Raw genomic sequence first — 17801 nt, 5'->3', positions numbered from 1 at the left:
GTCAGGGTCGGGCAGCAGGGTTGCAGGATTGAGGGCTGCACTGGGGTGGAACCGCACTCGTGGAGAGTTGAGTAGGAGGTTCTGGTAATGAGTCATACGTGTATTGCTCATCCATCTATCAGGAGGCTGTTTCAGGACCCCTTCAATGGCGTGTGGGGTCGTGATCCAGATCTCCTGTCCTAGGGTCAGTTTGTCTGCGTCCTTGACTAGGAGTGCTGTCGCCGCAATAATTCTTAGGCATGGCGGCCAGCCGGCAGCCACTGGGTCTAGTTTCTTGGAGAGGTAAGCCACCAGGCGGTTCCAGGGGCCTAAGGCTTGAGTTAGAACCCTTTTTGTTATTCCCTTATGTTCGTCTACAAAGAGGTGGAAGGGCTTCGTAATGTCTGGTAGGCCCAGGGCTGGGGCACTTAGGAGGGCCTTTTTTAACTGATTAAAGGCAGTTTCTTCTTTTCAGCCCATTTAAATGTTTTCCCCTCTTTGGTAGCTTCATATAGGGGCCTGGCAATCTCAGCAAAACCTGGAACCGAGGCAGCAGTAGCCGGCTGATCCTAAGAATTCCCTTACTTCTCTTCGGGAGGTGGGAGTAGGGATCTTTGGGACAGTTTCTTTTCTGGCATCTGATAACCGCCGCTGTCCGCCCTCCAGGATATATCCCAGGTAACTTACCCTCTCCCTGCATATCGGAGCCTTCTTCGTGGATGCCCGGTACCCTAAGGCCCCCAGGGTAGCCAGCAGGTCCTGGGTCCCTCGCTCACAGTCTTTGGCCGTGTCGGCAGCAATCAGGATGTCATCTACGTACTGTAGGAGGGTGAGGCCAGGGTGCTCCCTTCTGTACTCACCCAGGTCCTCGTGTAGTGCCTCGTCGAAGACGGTGGGCGAATTTTTGAATCCCTGAGATAGCCGTGTCCAGGTGAGTTGCCCACTGTAGCCCTCCTCCGGATCATGCCACTCGAAGGCGAACAAGGGTTGGCTCTGGGGTGCCAGTGGCAGATGGAAGAAGGCGTCCTTTAAATCTAGTACAGTATACCAGACCCTGGAGGGCGCCAAGGAACTCAAGAGAGTATATGGGTTGGGAACAGTTGGGTGTATGTCCGTGACCCTCTTATTTACTTCCCGGAGGTCTTGTACCTGTCGGTAGTCATTTGTGTGAGGCTTTTTGACCGGCAGTAGGGGGGTGTTCCAGGGAGACTGGCAAGGAACTAGTACCCCTAGGCTTCATAGTCTCCGGATGTGTGGCTGGATCCCCCTTCCGGGCCTCCTGAGACATGGGGCATTGTTTGATCCTTACCGGACTCTCTCCTGGCTTGAGCTCTACCAGGACCGGGGTCCTGTGAGTAGCTAGTCCTATCCCACCCCCACCCCCCCCCGCCCCCCCCCCCCGCCACCACTGGTCTCTGCCCAAACCGAGGGGAATTCTTGCAGCCATCTGTCTATATTATCCTCTCTCGGGAGCGCCTCCTGGTGGAGGCGGTATTCATCCTCCAGTTTCATGGTCAGGACCTGGATGGGGTGGCCCTTGCCATCTGTGACCTGAGGCCCCCCCTTGTCTGAAAGTTATCTGAGCTCCAATCTTGGTCAGTAAGTCCCGTCCTAACAGCGGGTAGGGGCATTCTGGTATTACCATAAAGGAGTGGGATACCCGGCCCGTCCCCAAATCTACCGTTCTTCGGGTAGTCCATGAATACTGGCTCATACCAGTTGCCCCTTGTACCCAGGACTTCTTGCTGGCTAGTTTTCCTTGTGGGGTGCGGAGGACCGAAGGTTGTGCTCCGGTGTCGACAAGGAAGTCAACAGGGGTCCCCTCCACTTTAAGAGTTACCCTGGGTTCGGGGAGAGGGTCCGAACCCCGACTCCCCTAATCACTTAGTTCATCTAGCTCTAGGACTTTTACTCGATCAGTCTTGCTTCCCTTCCCGCCGGCCCTTTTCGGACAATCTCGGGCCCAATGCCTTATCTCCTTGCAGTGTGCACACTGATCTTTCTGCAGCCTCTGCTTCCCTCCCTTGGTGGTTCCTTTACCTTTTCTTGCGTCGTCTTCCAGCTGCCGGAGATGGCCGTCTCGTTCCTCGGGGAAGTCAGCAGTGGTAGCTAGTAGTATTCTGGCCAGGTCTCGAATCTTACTGCTGGCAGCCACCATGGCGCGAGCCTGCTTGTCCTCAGGAGGCTCCCGGTTATTATATACCTTTTCAGCTACCACCAGTAAGTCTTGCAGACTTTTTTCTCCTAGTCTATCTATTTTCTGTAATTTTCTCCTAATGTCTATGGCCGATTGGTTTACAAAGGCCAGGATAACAGCTGCCTTGCTTTCCGGAGCCTCTGGATCCATGGGGGTATAGGTACGGAATGCCTCCATGATCCGTTCTAAAAAGGCACCCGGAGATTCATCTTTTCCCTGTTGTACATTTCCTACCTTGGCCAAATTGGTTGGCTTTCTAGCAGCCATTCGGAGACCCCCCATTAGAGTCTGGCGGTAGACCTGGAGCCTCTCCTTACCTTCTGCCGTGTTGAAATCCCACTGGGGCCGAGTTAAGGGGAAGGAGGCATCTATCTGAGCCTGGTTGGTGGTGGGATTCCCGTCTGCACCCGGAACTAGTTTTCGGGCCTGATTGAGGATTCTTTCTCTTTCTTCAGTCGTGAACAGGACCTGCAAAAGCTGCTGGCAATCGTCCCACGTGGGCTGATGGGTAAAAAGAACAGAGTCTAATAAATCAATAAGCCCTGCCGGTTTCTCGGAAAACTTAGGATTCTGAGCTTTCCAATTGTAGAGGTCACTAGTGGCGAAAGGCCAATAGTGATGGGGCTGATTCCGCTCCACGTCTGGGGGTCCGGTGGCTCGCAGGGGCGGAATAGTGGAGTTGGTGGCGGAGGCGGATTGCTCCCTCTGAGCCCTTTGTCTGGTAAAGGGCAGGCTTCCCACTGGATCGTTTCCGCCTCCCGCTCTCGGAACAGCATCTGCCTCCCCCAGAGGGGGAGGATGGTGTTCTTCCGGCATCCTAGAGGGGTTATATGTGGGAGGAAAAATTAATTCTTCTTCAGTCCCCCCTTGTAGGACAGGGTAGAGGGGTGCTGAAGGCTGGGTAAGACTTTTATTCTTCTTTGTCCCCTGCAAAGCAAGAATGGGTTTTGGCTCCGGAGGGAGCGGGGCTAGGAAGGGCTTAAGCCAAGAGGGTGGGTCTTCTACAAGGTCCTGCCAAGTGATAATGTAAGGGAGCTGATCAAGATGGCCCATCTTAGGCCGAGAGATGATACTCCTGACTCGGTGGATGGTAGGGAGGTCCAAGGTCCCCTCTGGTGGCCATCCGACATTGAAAGTTGGCCACTCGCTAGAACAAAAAAACTGCCACCGACCCTTTCGGACTTCCACACTGAGGTTGTTAGCTCTTCCCCTCACATCCTTAAAGTGATCAATCATAATACTTAGAGGAGTAGTCTGAGTCTGTCCCATAACGTCCGTCCAGTAAGTCCACAGAACAAAACAGAGAAACACAAAAACAGACAAACAGAGGGCCCCTAGAAAGTCTTCCAACTCCATGGAAGCAAAACTGAAAGCTAGCTTAGACCTTTGAGGGGATTCCATGTTCCTCCAAAAACGATAAGGGGATTCCACGTCCCTCCAAACGGGAGGATCGGAACGTCTTCTGAAACTCCCGGCCCGTGGTCCTCCAGTGCGTCCACTTAGACCACGTCGGGCACTACCAGAATTTCAGAAATGAGCTCACACAGAAAAGACGGAACGAACAGACACTAACCGTGGCCAGTCAGGCTCTCCGGGTCGGGGGTCCCTTGGGGGTCTTGGGGATCCCGGGCCGAGCCCCCAAATGATATTATGCCCAGAATTCGTGATCCCCAAAGACCACCAGGGAGCCGAGTCCGATGCAAAAGCAAAAGAGCCTTTATTCGAGCTAGCTCGAGCTCAATCCCCTACCTGCACCGACGCAGCGGTGAGATACTGGGGAGAGAGAGCGCGAGTTTCAAAAGCACAAAGGTTTTATTGGGGCCTAGGGGCAGTTGGTGAGGTAATGGCTGTGGCCTCAGCCGATTGGCTGGGGAAGGGTCCGAGTCCTGTTAGGCAGGTAAGGGGGGGGGGGGTTACTCAAGAGGAGGAGGCGTGGTCAAGGTGAAGGACACAGAACAAGATGGAGTCGGCCGGCATAGGCCCTCCCTTTCATTAAGGACAAGATGTTTTCCTATAAGCTACTCACTTATAAAGCAGATGTACAACGCATATTTGATGGGCCATCAATCAGGCCTCTGTTTGAAACAAAGTTTATGTACAGTCATGTTGACTTAGAAAGAAATCTAAAATGGCTTCCCTTACCTCTCAGGACTTTAAAGAGTTTTTCTCTTATCAGTTCTACATGGGACACAAAAGTGATAGGGTCAGAATCCTCATACAAGAGAGAGGAAAGTAAACAACATGACAGAATATAACAAAGTGACAAGGAGAAAGATACTACATCTGGCTAAGGAGGAATCAGAAAGTCTTCATAAAAGAGTGGAGATTTCAGACGAGACACAAACATCTAACGTTTCAACTGTGGTCCTACTCTGCCTTCCCTTTGTCTGTTAATGACCCTACCATTTTCCCTGCCATCCAAATTCAAAGGTTTAATTATCTTTCATTCTTCCGCTCCTCTGCCCCCAGTCTTTGCTGAGACTTGTTGTTTCTACCTTTTCACTGTCTTTCATATCCACTCCTCTGTTCCAAGTCAGAGCCTCATGACATCTCTTGTGGATAGATGCCTTAAAACTTCCCCCCTTCCTCTTTCTCACCATCTCTAAATCTGTCCTACACAACCTATAATATTTATCTTCCTTAATGACAACTCCAATTACACTTTTTAAAAACATTAATGGCTTCCCTATGTCTTCAGAATTCAACTACAGAAGTTGGGGCACAGGGTGCCTGGGTGGCTCGATCGATTAAGCGTTGGACTCATGGTCATGATCTCATGGTTCATGGGTTTGAGCACTGCGTCGGGCTCTGTGCTGACAGCTCAGAGCCTGGAGCCTGCTTCAGATTCCGTGTCTCCCTCTCTCTCTGCCCCTCCTCCGCCATTGCCCTATCTCTCTCTGTCTCTCAAAGATGAATAAATGTCAAAAACAAATTTTTTAAACAAACAAACAAACAAACAAACAAACAAACAAACAAACAAAAAGTTGGGGCACTAGGTGGCTCAGTCAGTTGAGTGTCTAAATTTTGATTTCAGCTCAGGTCATGATCCCAGGGCCATGGGTTCAAGCTCTGAGTTGAGATCTGTGCTGAGTGTGGACTCTGCTTAAGATTCTCTCTCTCTCCACCTCGTCCCCTCTCCCCCGTTCATGTGCTCTCTCTCTCTCTCTCAAAAATGTTTTTTTTTAATTTTTTTTTTAACTTTTTGTTTATTTTTGAGACAGAGAGAGACAGAGCATGAACGGGGGAGGGGCAGAGAGAGAGGGAGACACAGAATCGGAAGCAGGCTCCAGGCTCTGAGCCATCAGTCCAGAGCCCGATGCGGGGCTCGAACTCACGGACCGTGAGATCGTGACCTGAGCCGAAGTCGGAGACTCAACCGACTGAGCCACCCAGGCGCCCCTTAAAAATGTTTTTTTAATTAAAGAACTCAATTACAGATGGTAGTTCCTCCAAATATTTTACTTCTTCAAAAACAAATATTTTTTTTAATTTTAATTTTTTTTTAATTTACATCCAAATTAGTTAGCATATAGTGCAACAACGATTTCAGGAGTAGATTCCTTAATGCCTCTTACCCATTTAGCCCATCCCCTCTCCCACAACCCCTTCAGTAACCCTCTGTTTGTTCTCCATATTTAAGAGTCTCTTCTGTTTTGTCCCCCTCCCTGTTTTCATATTATTTTTGCTTCCCTTCCCTTATGTTCATCTGTTCTGTGTCTTAAAGTCTTCATATGAGTGAAGTCATATGATGTTTGTCTTTTCTCTCACTAATTTCGCTTAGCATAATACCCTCTAGTTCCAACAAACAAATATTTTACTTCTCACAAACAGAACATCTTTTCCCTAATGATAGCTTATTGAAACCTCCAATATTGCTATGCTAATCCATTCATTCATCTAGCAAACAGTCATTGAATGTCTGCTCTGTGTTGGAGAATCCAAACACTAACAAGAATCCCCAGTGCCCTCAAGGACCTTACTTTCTAATAGGGGAGGAAGACAAGAAAAATGTGTGAAAGTCCTATGATAGCAGTTGTAGTGGTTTTTAAACATGCTCCCAAATTCTTTGACATTCCTTTGTTTCCTCCTCCTAAATGTGGCTAAGTGCTTGTGACTTACTCCAACAATGTAGAGAGTACAGTGGAAATGATCCTGCGTGACTTCTTTTTTGTTTTTCAGTTCCAAAGTTATTTATTTTCCTTTAGATTATTTAAACCAATGAAAAACAAACAACTCCTTAAAACATAATTGAACTTTATTTTCTTATATATAAAGAGGAAAAAAACCCTGAAATTTACATGTTATTACTGAACACTAATACATTTTCTCTTTTTTTCTTTTCCTTCTTTCTGTATTTCTTTCTTTCTTTCTTTCTTTCTTTCTTTCTTTTTAATTTTAGTTAACATACAGTGCAATATTGGTTTCAGGAGTGATACATCACTCACATATAACACCCAGTGCTCATCACAACAAGTGTCCTCCTTAATACCCATCATGCATTTAGCCCTTCCCTTCTACCTCCTTCCATCAACACTGTTCTCTATCATTAAGAGTCTCTTGTGGTTTCTTTCCCTCTTCTCTTTTTTCCTCCCCTTCCCATATGTTCATCTGTTTCTTGAATTCCACATCTGAGTGAAATCATATAGCATCTATCTTTCTCTGATTTACATATTTCACTTAGCATAATACATTCTAGCTCTATCCATGTCATTGCAAATGGCAAGATTTCCTTCTTTTTGATGACTAAGTAATATTCCTGAGTATATATATCCATTTTATCCATTCTTTATCCATTCCAGTTGATGGACATCTGGGTTGTCTCTATAGTTTGGCTACTGGTGATAATGCTGCTATAAACACTGGGGTGCATGTACTTCTTCAAATCTGTATTTTTGCATCCTTTGGGTAAATACCGAACAGTGCAGTTGCTGGATCATAGGGTAGTTCTATTTTTAGTTTTTTGAGAAACCTCTATACTGTTCTCCAGAGTGGCTGCACCAGTTTGCATTCCCAGCAACAATGCAAGAGAGTTCTCCTTTCTCTGCATCCTCACCAAAACCTGTTGTCTCTTGTGTTGTTGTTTTTTTTTTTTTTTTAGCCATTCTGACAGGTGTGAGATGGTACCTCATCACGATTTTGATTTGTATTTCCCTGATGATGAGTGATGTTGAGCATCTTTTCATGTGTCTGTTAGCTATCAGGATGTCTTCTCTGGAAAAGTGTCTATTCATGTCTCTGCCCATTTCTTAACTGGGTTGTTTCTTTTTTTTTTTTTTTTTAATGTTTATTTCTGACAGAGAGAGAGAGAGAGAGAGAGACAGAGTATAAGCGAGGGAGGGGCAGGAAGAGAGAGGGAGACACAGAATCCGAAGCAGGCTCCAGGCTCTGAGCTGTCAGCACAAAGCTTAATGCAGGGCTCGAACTCAGACAGCGAGATCATGACCTGAGCCGAAGTTGGATGCCCAACCAACTGAGCCACCCAGGTGCCCCTTAACTGGGTTGTTTCTTTTTTGGGTGTTGAGTTTGATATGTTCTTTATAGATTTTTGATACTAACTCTTTATCAGATATGTCATTTGCAAATATCTCCTCCCATTCCGTAGGCTGCCTAGGTTAGAAAAGTCATCTTGCATCCACCTGGTCCTCATGACACACTCACTCTTGGAACCCAGAGGACATGAGGTAGGGAAGCCCAGGCCACATGGAGCCTACTTGTCCATGTTCTGGCTGAACCCACTGAGGTTGCAGCTGTCAAATCAGCATCACCTCAACACCAGGCATGTAAGTGACAAAGTTTCAAGACTCCAGCGCCATATGACTGTGACTACATGAGACACCCTGGTGCAAACTGCTTAGTTGAGCCCAGTTAACACCCAGAACAAGGAGCAATAATAAAGAAAAAAAAAGAGTATTTTTGTTTTAAGTCACTGAGTTTTGGAGTGATTTCATTATTCTGCAATAGATCATTGGAACAGCAGTAGAAATGGGATATTACAAGAGGGCATGAAAAGGATTTCTATCCCAGATTTGAGTTAGGGAAGAAAATAACTCCTGAGTTCCAACATTGCTGAGTCAGGGCCATGCATCCTCAGAGAATGCCCATGACCTCGTTATTTTCACAGGAAGCTGAGCAGCCTTCTCCACCAGCCAGCAACCCAATATGCAGCCTGTCTTCCTGATAAAACACTCAGGTGTGGGACCCTGGTCTGGATTTCACAAGTCCCACTTTGCTCCATCTAACACTCTTTGCAAGTCTTTTTCTAGGAAGATCTTTGTTCTTTTTTGAAATTCATTGTCTGAGTTAGAGCACTTTATGATCACTTTGTTGTTGTTTTTTTTTTAAGTTTATTTTTGAGAGACAGAGTGTGTGTGTGCACACACAAGTGGGGGAGAGGCAGAGAGAGAGAGAAACCCAAACAGGCGCTGCACAGAGCCCAATGTGGGGTTTGAACGCACAAACTATGAGATCATGACCTACTCGTACATGTTCTGGCTGAACCCACTGAGGTTGCAGCTGTCAAATCAGCATCACGAGCTGAAGTCAAGAGTTGGCACTTAACCAATTGAGCCACCCAGGCACCCCTATGATCACTTTATAGGAAGCCCCATTTCCTGCTATCATTCCTAGGAAGCAGTATAAACTGCATCCATATTTTCTCTCCTTTTGAAACCGTTGCCAGGCTCCCTGGATCAGCCCAGGACATCTCTTCAGCTTCAGCTTCTTTATAGCTAACTAGTATTCTCAAAATCTGCAATGATATCTGATCTTCTATTATCATTCCAAACACCCATGTTGCAAATATATACAAGTATTTATGTTGCAGGACATACAAAATTATTAGATTAGCCCCTGTATTAAATAAGTAGGCTAATGCAATAACAAATAAATCTAAAAAAATTTTTTTTGTTCAAACATAATGGAAATTTCCTGTGTACTCACATACACAGTCCAAAATGGTCCTAGATCAGCAAGACAGCAAAGGCCCTGCTATCTTCATTACATTCTTTCCAGGGCCATTGCAAGAAAGAACATGGGGCATCACACAGTGGGAGATTTCTATGAGCCAGGACTGAGTGTGGCACACATAACTTCTACTCATATTCCACTGGGTAGAACTCAACCAAGAAGTTAAACATAACTGTGGGTCGTGTGCCCAGAAGGATGAAGAGATGGGGATTCGGTGAGCAGCTAGCAGTCTCTGCCACTACCTCCAAATATAACACCTATTTCCCCAAGTCGCGGATATAAATGGGGTCCCCAACATTTCTCTGTCTCTTCCTTCTACCCACTTATACTGGATCTCCAGCCCCATGTTCATAAACACTCTTGTCTGCTATCACCTGGCAACTTCTTCACCATATACTATAAGAACTGTAACATCTCCTGGAAGGAACCTCCTGCTATTATACAGAAGACTATTAAAGCCTAAATCTGCACAGTAATGTAAAGTGAGGAAAGTGAAAAAGTTAATTCATACTCTCTGGACCCACAAAATGGAAGTTGCCCCAGTGGTTTGGCCCAGGTCACAAAACTAAACCTAAGTCAGCCTGCCCTTAAAGAAATGCTCCACTGTCAAAGAAACCTAACACCAGTTGCCATCTTCCCAGTCAGCGTTAGCTTACCTTATCCTAGCAGATAGGACCTGCTAGCCTTATGGAAACCGCTGACCTCCATGTCAATCACAGGTAGCTACCTCTGCTGATGCTCTGTAAAACTTGCTGTTACCCAAACATCCCTCGAGAGTGCTATACTCCCCCAATCCATGGGTTGTTTTCTCTTGAATAAAAAATATCAAACTCACTACTACATTGTCTTACTTTTGCCATCTGACCAAAGTAATATAAAGAGAGAATAACATTTGCTTTTCTCTTTTTGGTTATTCTAAGAAGTACCAAGGCAATGTGTAGCGGTACCAACGTCTTACAGAGTTTTCTGTGACACTATTCCTGCAGTTTTTAAACACAGCCTCCTGGACTCAGATATGAATTCATTTAGGCTGAGGTGAAGACCAGTTTGAGTGACGTGCACTGAGCAATAAGAAGAATTCAGTCCATCTGTCCGTGAGTCAGCAAATACTTATTGAGTATCTACCATGTGCCAGGCTCTGCTAAGCTCTGGATATACAGTGTTAACAAAACGGACACAGTCCTTGTCCTCACAGAAGTCAGTCTAGTAGTGGTCAGTCATATAGCTCTGGCCCTGAGAATTTGTTACTGACTTCAGCAGGTTCCTTCTTCCCTTTGGGTGAGTTCGCTCCCAGAAGGCTCCTTGTGAAAATAGCCTTACTGTTACAGCCACCTCACCCATTCACCAGAAACAGATATTCATGAATGCCAAGTTAGGCTGGCATCACCACGTAGGTGAAGCCATCAGAAAGGATGAGGCCACTGGGAGAAAATATGTCAAAGCAGAGGCTATGAACTAATTGACTACAACCAAAGCGGGTCAGCAAATGTGTTTGGCTTGCCTTGTATTCTATTGACCTACACAGCATTTTTTAAGATTTTTTAATTAGTAGTCAATGATGGAGGTTTGGAGTGATGGTGGGGTTCAGAGCTGATGGCCAAGAAAGAATTCTTGAAGACATCTTTGGTGCAAAAAGGTGATTTTATTAGAGCCAGGGGACAGGATCCATAGGCAGAAAGAGCTGCACTGGGGCTGTGAAGAGTGACTGGTTATATACTATGGAGTTGGGGGAGAGACAAAGTCAAGGGGAAGTTTCTTAAAGGGATTTCCATATGCTAAAGAAGACTCACAGATTACTGGAGGCCTAGCTATTGTCAAGCTAAGGTTGTTTTTCCCTCTAGCAAAGCATTATCCTTAAGACAGTAGGGAGTTACTGGAGATTAGGCTATTGATAACATTGCCCTTTTCTTGTAATATTACTAAGATATTTATAAACTGATGGAGACTATCAGTTTAACCATTTGTTTTCTGTCCTTTCCTTTGTTCTTGGGCAGCTAGAAGTGCCTGAGGAATGTCACACATATCCCCAGCAAGGATATGAGAGCTTATGCTTTGTCCTCAGCTTGCCTTATGTTCCCCTCATCGGTTAACATTGAAAAACAGAAGGTTTTATACACACACACACACACACACACACACACACACAAAACCTTTATTTCCAGCCTCTTTTGGAGAAAACAGAATATCTAGCCTGAAGTTCCACATAAAGCATCCACTGTAGCTTCTCATAGTCTCAATATTTCCTATTGTCCCTGACTCTGAGGTCAAGAGTCGATTGACATTTGTCACTGTACTTTTCTTAAAGAGTTAAGGGAACTGTGTTTATTTATAGCCCTGCATTTTTATCAAAAGTGGGAAACCAAAAACAAAACAAGTTCAAAATACTAAGAAAAAAATGGGAGGGGATCTATTTCTTCATGGAAATAAAGAAGATACCTACCAGATTACTATGAAGACACCATTATAAATATATATGTGTATATATATATATATATATATATATATGTATATATATATATTATTTATATATACATATAAATGTATGTATATATATTATATTCTATATATATTCTATATATATTTTATATATATATATATATATATATATATATGACCTACTTCATTTTTTCACATTATCTGCCTGACCTCTATACCATCTGAAGTAGAGGGGTTGGGGTCTGATATAAAATCGGGGTTGAAGGATGTGGTATAAAAAATATATTTGGCCTTTGTCCCCAGTTCCAGGTACAAAGCTCTTAAAACCTTTAGAATTTCCTGAGTGATAGAAGTGCCTTTTGTCTTGGGGCGCCTGGGTGGCTCAGTCGGTTGAGCAACCGACTTCAGCTCAGGTCATGATCTCACAGTCCATGAGTTCGAGCCCCGCATCGGGCTCTGTGCTGATAGCTCAGAGCCTGGAGCCTGCTTCAGATTCTGTGTCTCCCTCTCTCTCTGACCCTCCCTCATTCATGCTCTCTCTCTGTCTCAAAAATAAATAAACATTAAAAAAAAATTTTTTTTAATAAAAAAAAAAAGAAGTGCCTTTTGTCTTTCATAAAGAGCCACTTTTGATAGTATGCTAATAATGAAGTGACTTAGGGTGGGCCCCTAGACAGCCTCAGGTTAGGGCTGACCACCAGAAAGACCAAGTGATTTAGAGGGCTAGAACTTTTAGCCCCTTCCACCGACCTCTGGGAAAGGAAGACAGGACTGGAGATTAAAGCTATAAAAACTATTGAACGGGAATTTCCAGGTTGGTAAATGTGAGAAATAAGCCCACTAACGCAATCAAAGGAGGGACATGGAGACTCTGAGCACAGTGAGGTGAGGCTTTAATCAACATTCTTGCAAGAGCAGGTGTCAGATGGACAGGCACATTTGGGGCAGTTCCAGCAGACAATTTATCTCCTAGCATGCAAGTCCCTCCCCTGGCTCCTCATTGGCTGAGTACTACAGAGGTTCCGGCCTTACCCGGACATTGCCTATGCCCATGTAAGGCACAAAGCAGTCTCATTGGAACAAATGTACATTCCTTGAAGTGACACAGAAACTTCAGTTCTTCAGCGCATGCTCATTGCAAAGCCCGTCAAAAATAATCCCTCAAAATGGAGAAGGGAAGAAGGCCAGGAAGTGAAGTGTCTAAGGGTTTGGGACTCCATTGTGGAGAGAGGGGTTCATACATATTGCCAATAGGTTGTAAACCTAATATTAACTAGACACCATAGCTTTTATTTGGTATTTCTGAAAATACATCATCTCACTTCTCACAGTGAACACATGGAGGTTCTGGAAGACTGTGTCTTCAAGGGCATGGAAGCTCCTTGACCCTTCCCACATGCCTTGCCCTCTGCATCTCTTCCATCTGGCTGTGCCTGGTTGTTTCCTTTTATAATAAACCAGTGATCCAATAAGAAAAAAAACCCAAAAACCTCTTGAACAATGAGATTTGATGAGCTTCTGAGTTGGTGAACATATCCACATTTGGGGAGGGTAGGGCGCCCCAATTTCATGGGGACAGAAACTCCTGCACTCAGGACTCTTCCACACCTCATTCTTTCTTTTTTTCTTTCTTTTTTTAAAGTTTATTTATTTATTTTGGGAGAGAGCAAGAAAGTTGAAAAGGCAGAGAGAGAGAGGGAGAGAGAGAATCCCAAGCAGGCTCCAAGCTGTCAGCACAGAGCCCAATGCAAGGTTCGATCCCACAAACCATGAGATCATGACCTGAGCCAAAATCAAGAACGGGACATTCAACCAACTGAGCCACCCAGGAGCCCCCAGACCTCATTCTAGGTACCTTTTCATCTGGCTGTTCATCTGTATTCTTCATAATAAATTAGTATTAAAAAGAAAACCATGGGCCCAACATGGCATCACTTAGGTTAAGGCCCCACGTCAGTAAAAACCAACACTTAATACCTAACCTAACTGCAGTTTTGACCCCCCCCCCCTTCCCCGAGGAATGTAACCTTAACCAGTCAACCAGGAATTTCCTGGTCAATTTGCTGATAGACCCCTTCCACTCCTCTTAGGAGGGCAACCTTGCCTAACCCATGTATTCTTTGCTAATAAATTCCCGTCTTCTTTTGTTTGTTTGTTTTTTAATGCTTTGTCTCTACCTGTAAAACATTTCTTTTGTTGAGGTCAGTGAAGCTCTCCTCTACTTGCTAGATGGGATGCTGCCCAGTTCATGAATTGCTTAATAACAATCTCTGGGTAGAGAGTCAAAATTGAGTTGAATTGTAAGACACATAGCTGGTGTCACAGAAAACTGTAGGTGTAGGGAAAACCTCCACATGATTGGTGACCTGAAGTAAGTGTTTTTGTGTGAGTAATAAAATAGAGTCCCCAGAAAGAAAAACACAGCAGGGAAGAACTGGGTTTTCCCCTACATTGGAAGGAACAAAACTGAATTCATCTAATAGACAGGGGATATGTTAACAACGCAAGTGGAGTCACAACCCAGTTATGCTTATGATGATCCACTGTCATTCTCCAAGATGCCTCAGTCTTCTGCACAGGCCAAATATGTGAGTTGGATAGAGATGTGGTGGAAATCAACACCCCTATATCGTTCAAGTCTTTGATGATGGGTGGCTCTCATCTCTGCAATCCCCCCAGGAATGGGATGTTGCTTTTGTTTTACTAGGTTTTGCTTTTCTAGTAGAGGTTAAGGCTGTAGGCTCCTTTGGGGAAGGCTGAGAGAAAAATCAACAATATACATTTTTTAAGGTTATTTCTTTATTTTGAGGAAGAGAAAGATAGAGCATGAACAGGTGAGGGGCAGAGAGAGAGAGAGGGAGAGAGACAGAATCCCAAGCAGGCTCTGAGCTCTTAGCACGGAGCCCGACATGGGCTTCGAACCCACAACCCGTGAGATCATGACCTGAGGCGAAATCAAGAGGCAGACACTTAACCCACCAAGCCACCCAGGTGCCCCAACAATAGAAATTTTTGACAGTTTACCAGAGTCCTTCCTCAAGGGACTTGGCCTCTCCTTTGTTCAAGGCTTCTGGGTCTGTAAACATGATTGAGGGGCTGTGGCTCTATTCTTATGATTCAGATTAGACTTTTGTTCACTTGACCTAAACCTTTTCTGCTTATACAGATGAAGCAAGACTTCAGTTGGCTTCCTACCTATTTCATTTATAGGAACACCCTGATCAACTAACCAATGCCATAGTCCTATGCAAGTCACATATTTGTAACTGTTGCTTTGACTCTGCTGTCCATTATAGTAACCATGCCCACTTTGCCTTTGGTAGTTGATGGCCACCACTTGGCCCCGCCAACCCAAGATTCAATTACTCCCATTGTATTCAGGTTTCTCAATTCAGTGACTGCAGTTCCCACTGTGAGATATGGCCTACAAAGAACAGCCATCACAGAACTCTTCAAGGATGCTGGGCCTCCACTCACAAACTTATTTCTCTTTACAAGTGGTGAAAGATATGTCTTCCGGACCCTCCCGGTGTGGTGAGTAGGTAGGTTTTCAATGGCAAATCCACTCCAACATCCCAATCTCCCTAAGCCTTTGACTCCCTTCCTCTACATTAAACCAAGGCAGGCCTGGCATTTCTAACACTCACTGTGGGCCACCTTCTGGTCCCTGTTTCAGCCAATAAAACAAACTGTTAGAGCCCTTGCTAACTCCCTGAGCTGCACCATTAAATACAGAATATCTGCTTCATGGGCCTATATTAAATTCGGCCTGATCTAACTTTATGTTCCTTCCACCATTATCCTGCACCCTCAATATCGATTCCCACACAAGTTTCCTGGATGTCTGTCTGTATAAATTAGAAAACTCAGGTAGTTCTTTTAGAGTGTAAATGCATTTATTCTTGGGTCATACTTTATACCTCACCTTTAGGGGCTTGCCAGGACTTACATCTGGTCACGTGTCTTGAAGCAAAGAAGTATGGTGGGTGTGGATCCTAAAGAGAAGCAACATTGTCTTTCTGTAGCAACTGCCTGAGGAAAAGCCATTGCAGTTTCTTCAGGCCATGCAGAGATAATCCCCTCAAGCAGAGGTGAGGGCTTGGAGGTGAAGAAGCTGCTTCCATGGGGGGCTGAGAAGGCTTTTCCTCTGACAAAGATTCATCAGGATTTAGAACTGCAATGTCCTTAGCTTCATCAGGGTCTTTCTACACATCCCTGTTTCCAGTTTACGGGGTCCCATTCTTTCCCAATCAATGCTGCCACTTTAAAGCAGACACCTGAGAGTCTGAGAGTTCAGCTTGCTTTGCAATTCAACAGGATACGATTCTGCAGTTGATTTTCAGCAACCTTAGCCCCAAGCCTGCCGGGCACAAGGGAGGGTCTCCCGGCAGGGCGGTCATTACGTGGTGCTTACACCCTGAGCTCATCTTTTTCTTTCACCACTTTGGCCAGTAATGTTGGGAGCAGCCAGCCAACCTCATCGTGTTCCTTAGTTTTCCAAAAATGTTAGAAAGTATCATATACATAGTCACACACACCCCTCCTTGCCTCTTATAAGTGGTTAAACGTATCCAATGGAGACACTGTGTATCTCCATTGTCAGATCACACCATGGGCTGTCAGTGGTCTCTTTTCTACCAGAGTCATTTTTCCCTTTTCATTGTCTTTGTTCATAGGTATCATTTCAGGTTCGCTTGTGTATTTCTCATCTTGGCTCTCAAGTAATATTGGGGAAGGAGTAAGGAAATTCTTCAAGGGAGTTGGCAGTTTCAATGCAATCATGTTGCATCAGGATATTTTCTAACCAACTTGATGTATCATCTGCACTAACACACTTCTTATCATCTCTCTCTTCCCTTTTTTTTTTCTCCTCTTCCTCTTTTTTTGTATCCCCCCCCCCCCCCCCCCCCGCCACCGACCTCACTTCTGGAAAAGTACATCATCTACTCCTCCATGTGGCTTTCAGAGTTTACAACTATATTTTATTTAGATATTTGCTATTTAGTTATCTCTGTTCAACTGTCTAAAATCAACAGCTAATAAAATTGGCTGAGGCAGGCCCTGCTTCCTATCTCTGCCTTGCCTCCAGGCAATTTTTCCCAGTGAGAGTCTGGGAAACAGAGTGCCAAATGAAGATGGCACCTGCATTGGCTCCCCAGATGTGGGGCATGCTGGGACTTTGTGGAAGAGTCAGCCATGACATACCTGTGCTCCTAATCTTCGTTGCCCCAAGAGAGGATGCTTGAGTAGGTCTCTTAGGTACTTCTCACTTATTTTTTCTTTTGGAAAGGGTTTTATTGTTTTGTTTTTTTTTTTTAAGTTTATTTTTGAGAGAGAGAGCGCGCACAAGCACACACGAGCAGGAGGGGGCAGAGAGAGAGGGAGACCGAGGATCTGAAGCAGGCTCTCTTAACAGCACAGAGCCAACAATGCAGGACTCCAGGGCACAAACCATGAGATCATGACCTGATCTGAACTTGGTCACTTAACCCACTGAGCCAACCAGGTGCCCCACTTCTCACTTACTTTTGGAGAAATGTATGACTCCCTGGATATCTGGGGAAGTATCTGCTTCAGGTGTCCTCTCTTGTTTTGATTCAAGGTTTCATTATACTTGACAGATATTCCTTTTAGTCAATGATTTGGGCTGTAGCCACATTCTAATTTTATTGCAGATGGGATGTTCTTTTCTAATATTAATTTTATTGCTAATTTTGGTGTATTAGGAAGTGAATAAACATACCTTTACTCAACCATCTTTTATTGAAACTCCCTTACCCTTAAACTCGGTCTTCTCTTGACTTTATTGGTATTACCCTTTCTTGATTTCCTGCTTACTGCTTGTGCTCTTGCTTGGGCTCCTTCTCAAGCTCCTCTATCTGCCCTGTACATTTTTATGTTCTCCAGGATTCTCTCTTTGGTCCTTCTCCATGCCTTCAGTGTGTGTTTTACCAATACCACCAGGCCATTCTCCAAGTCTCCACAGACACTGACTAGGCATCCTGCAAAAGTTAACTCAATTCTAATACCATCTATCTGGAGATACTGTCAGATCCTACAGGTGAAGGCTCAGTCCCACAGGACTGCCCCCACTAATTGCAAGTGCAGGTTGTTACCTGCACTTCTGACAGACTGGCTATAAATCAGAGGTTCCCAGGTGCCTGGATGGCTCAGTCCATTAAGCATCTGACCAATTTAGGCTCAGGTCATGATCTCACAGTTC

The 17801-nt window shown here is 44.9% G+C and overlaps 1 protein-coding gene across 1 annotated transcript; it reads right to left on the bottom strand.

The window, feature by feature from the left end:
* Positions 1–1467: 1467 nt before the first annotated feature.
* On the bottom strand, positions 1468–9488 carry LOC122240512 (the record flags this gene model as incomplete). The annotated part of the gene is given in 3 exon segments (XM_042993673.1): positions 1468–1542; positions 1544–2894; positions 9466–9488. Coding segments are annotated over 3 exon segments (1449 nt in total), but the record flags the coding sequence as incomplete, so codon positions are not given.
* Positions 9489–17801: the final 8313 nt, after the last annotated feature.

The sequence above is a fragment of the Panthera tigris genome, chromosome B4 (assembly GCF_018350195.1).
Source record: "Panthera tigris isolate Pti1 chromosome B4, P.tigris_Pti1_mat1.1, whole genome shotgun sequence".
Classification (NCBI taxonomy): domain Eukaryota; kingdom Metazoa; phylum Chordata; class Mammalia; order Carnivora; family Felidae; genus Panthera; species Panthera tigris.
This window is presented reverse-complemented; position numbering and strand designations above follow the sequence as displayed.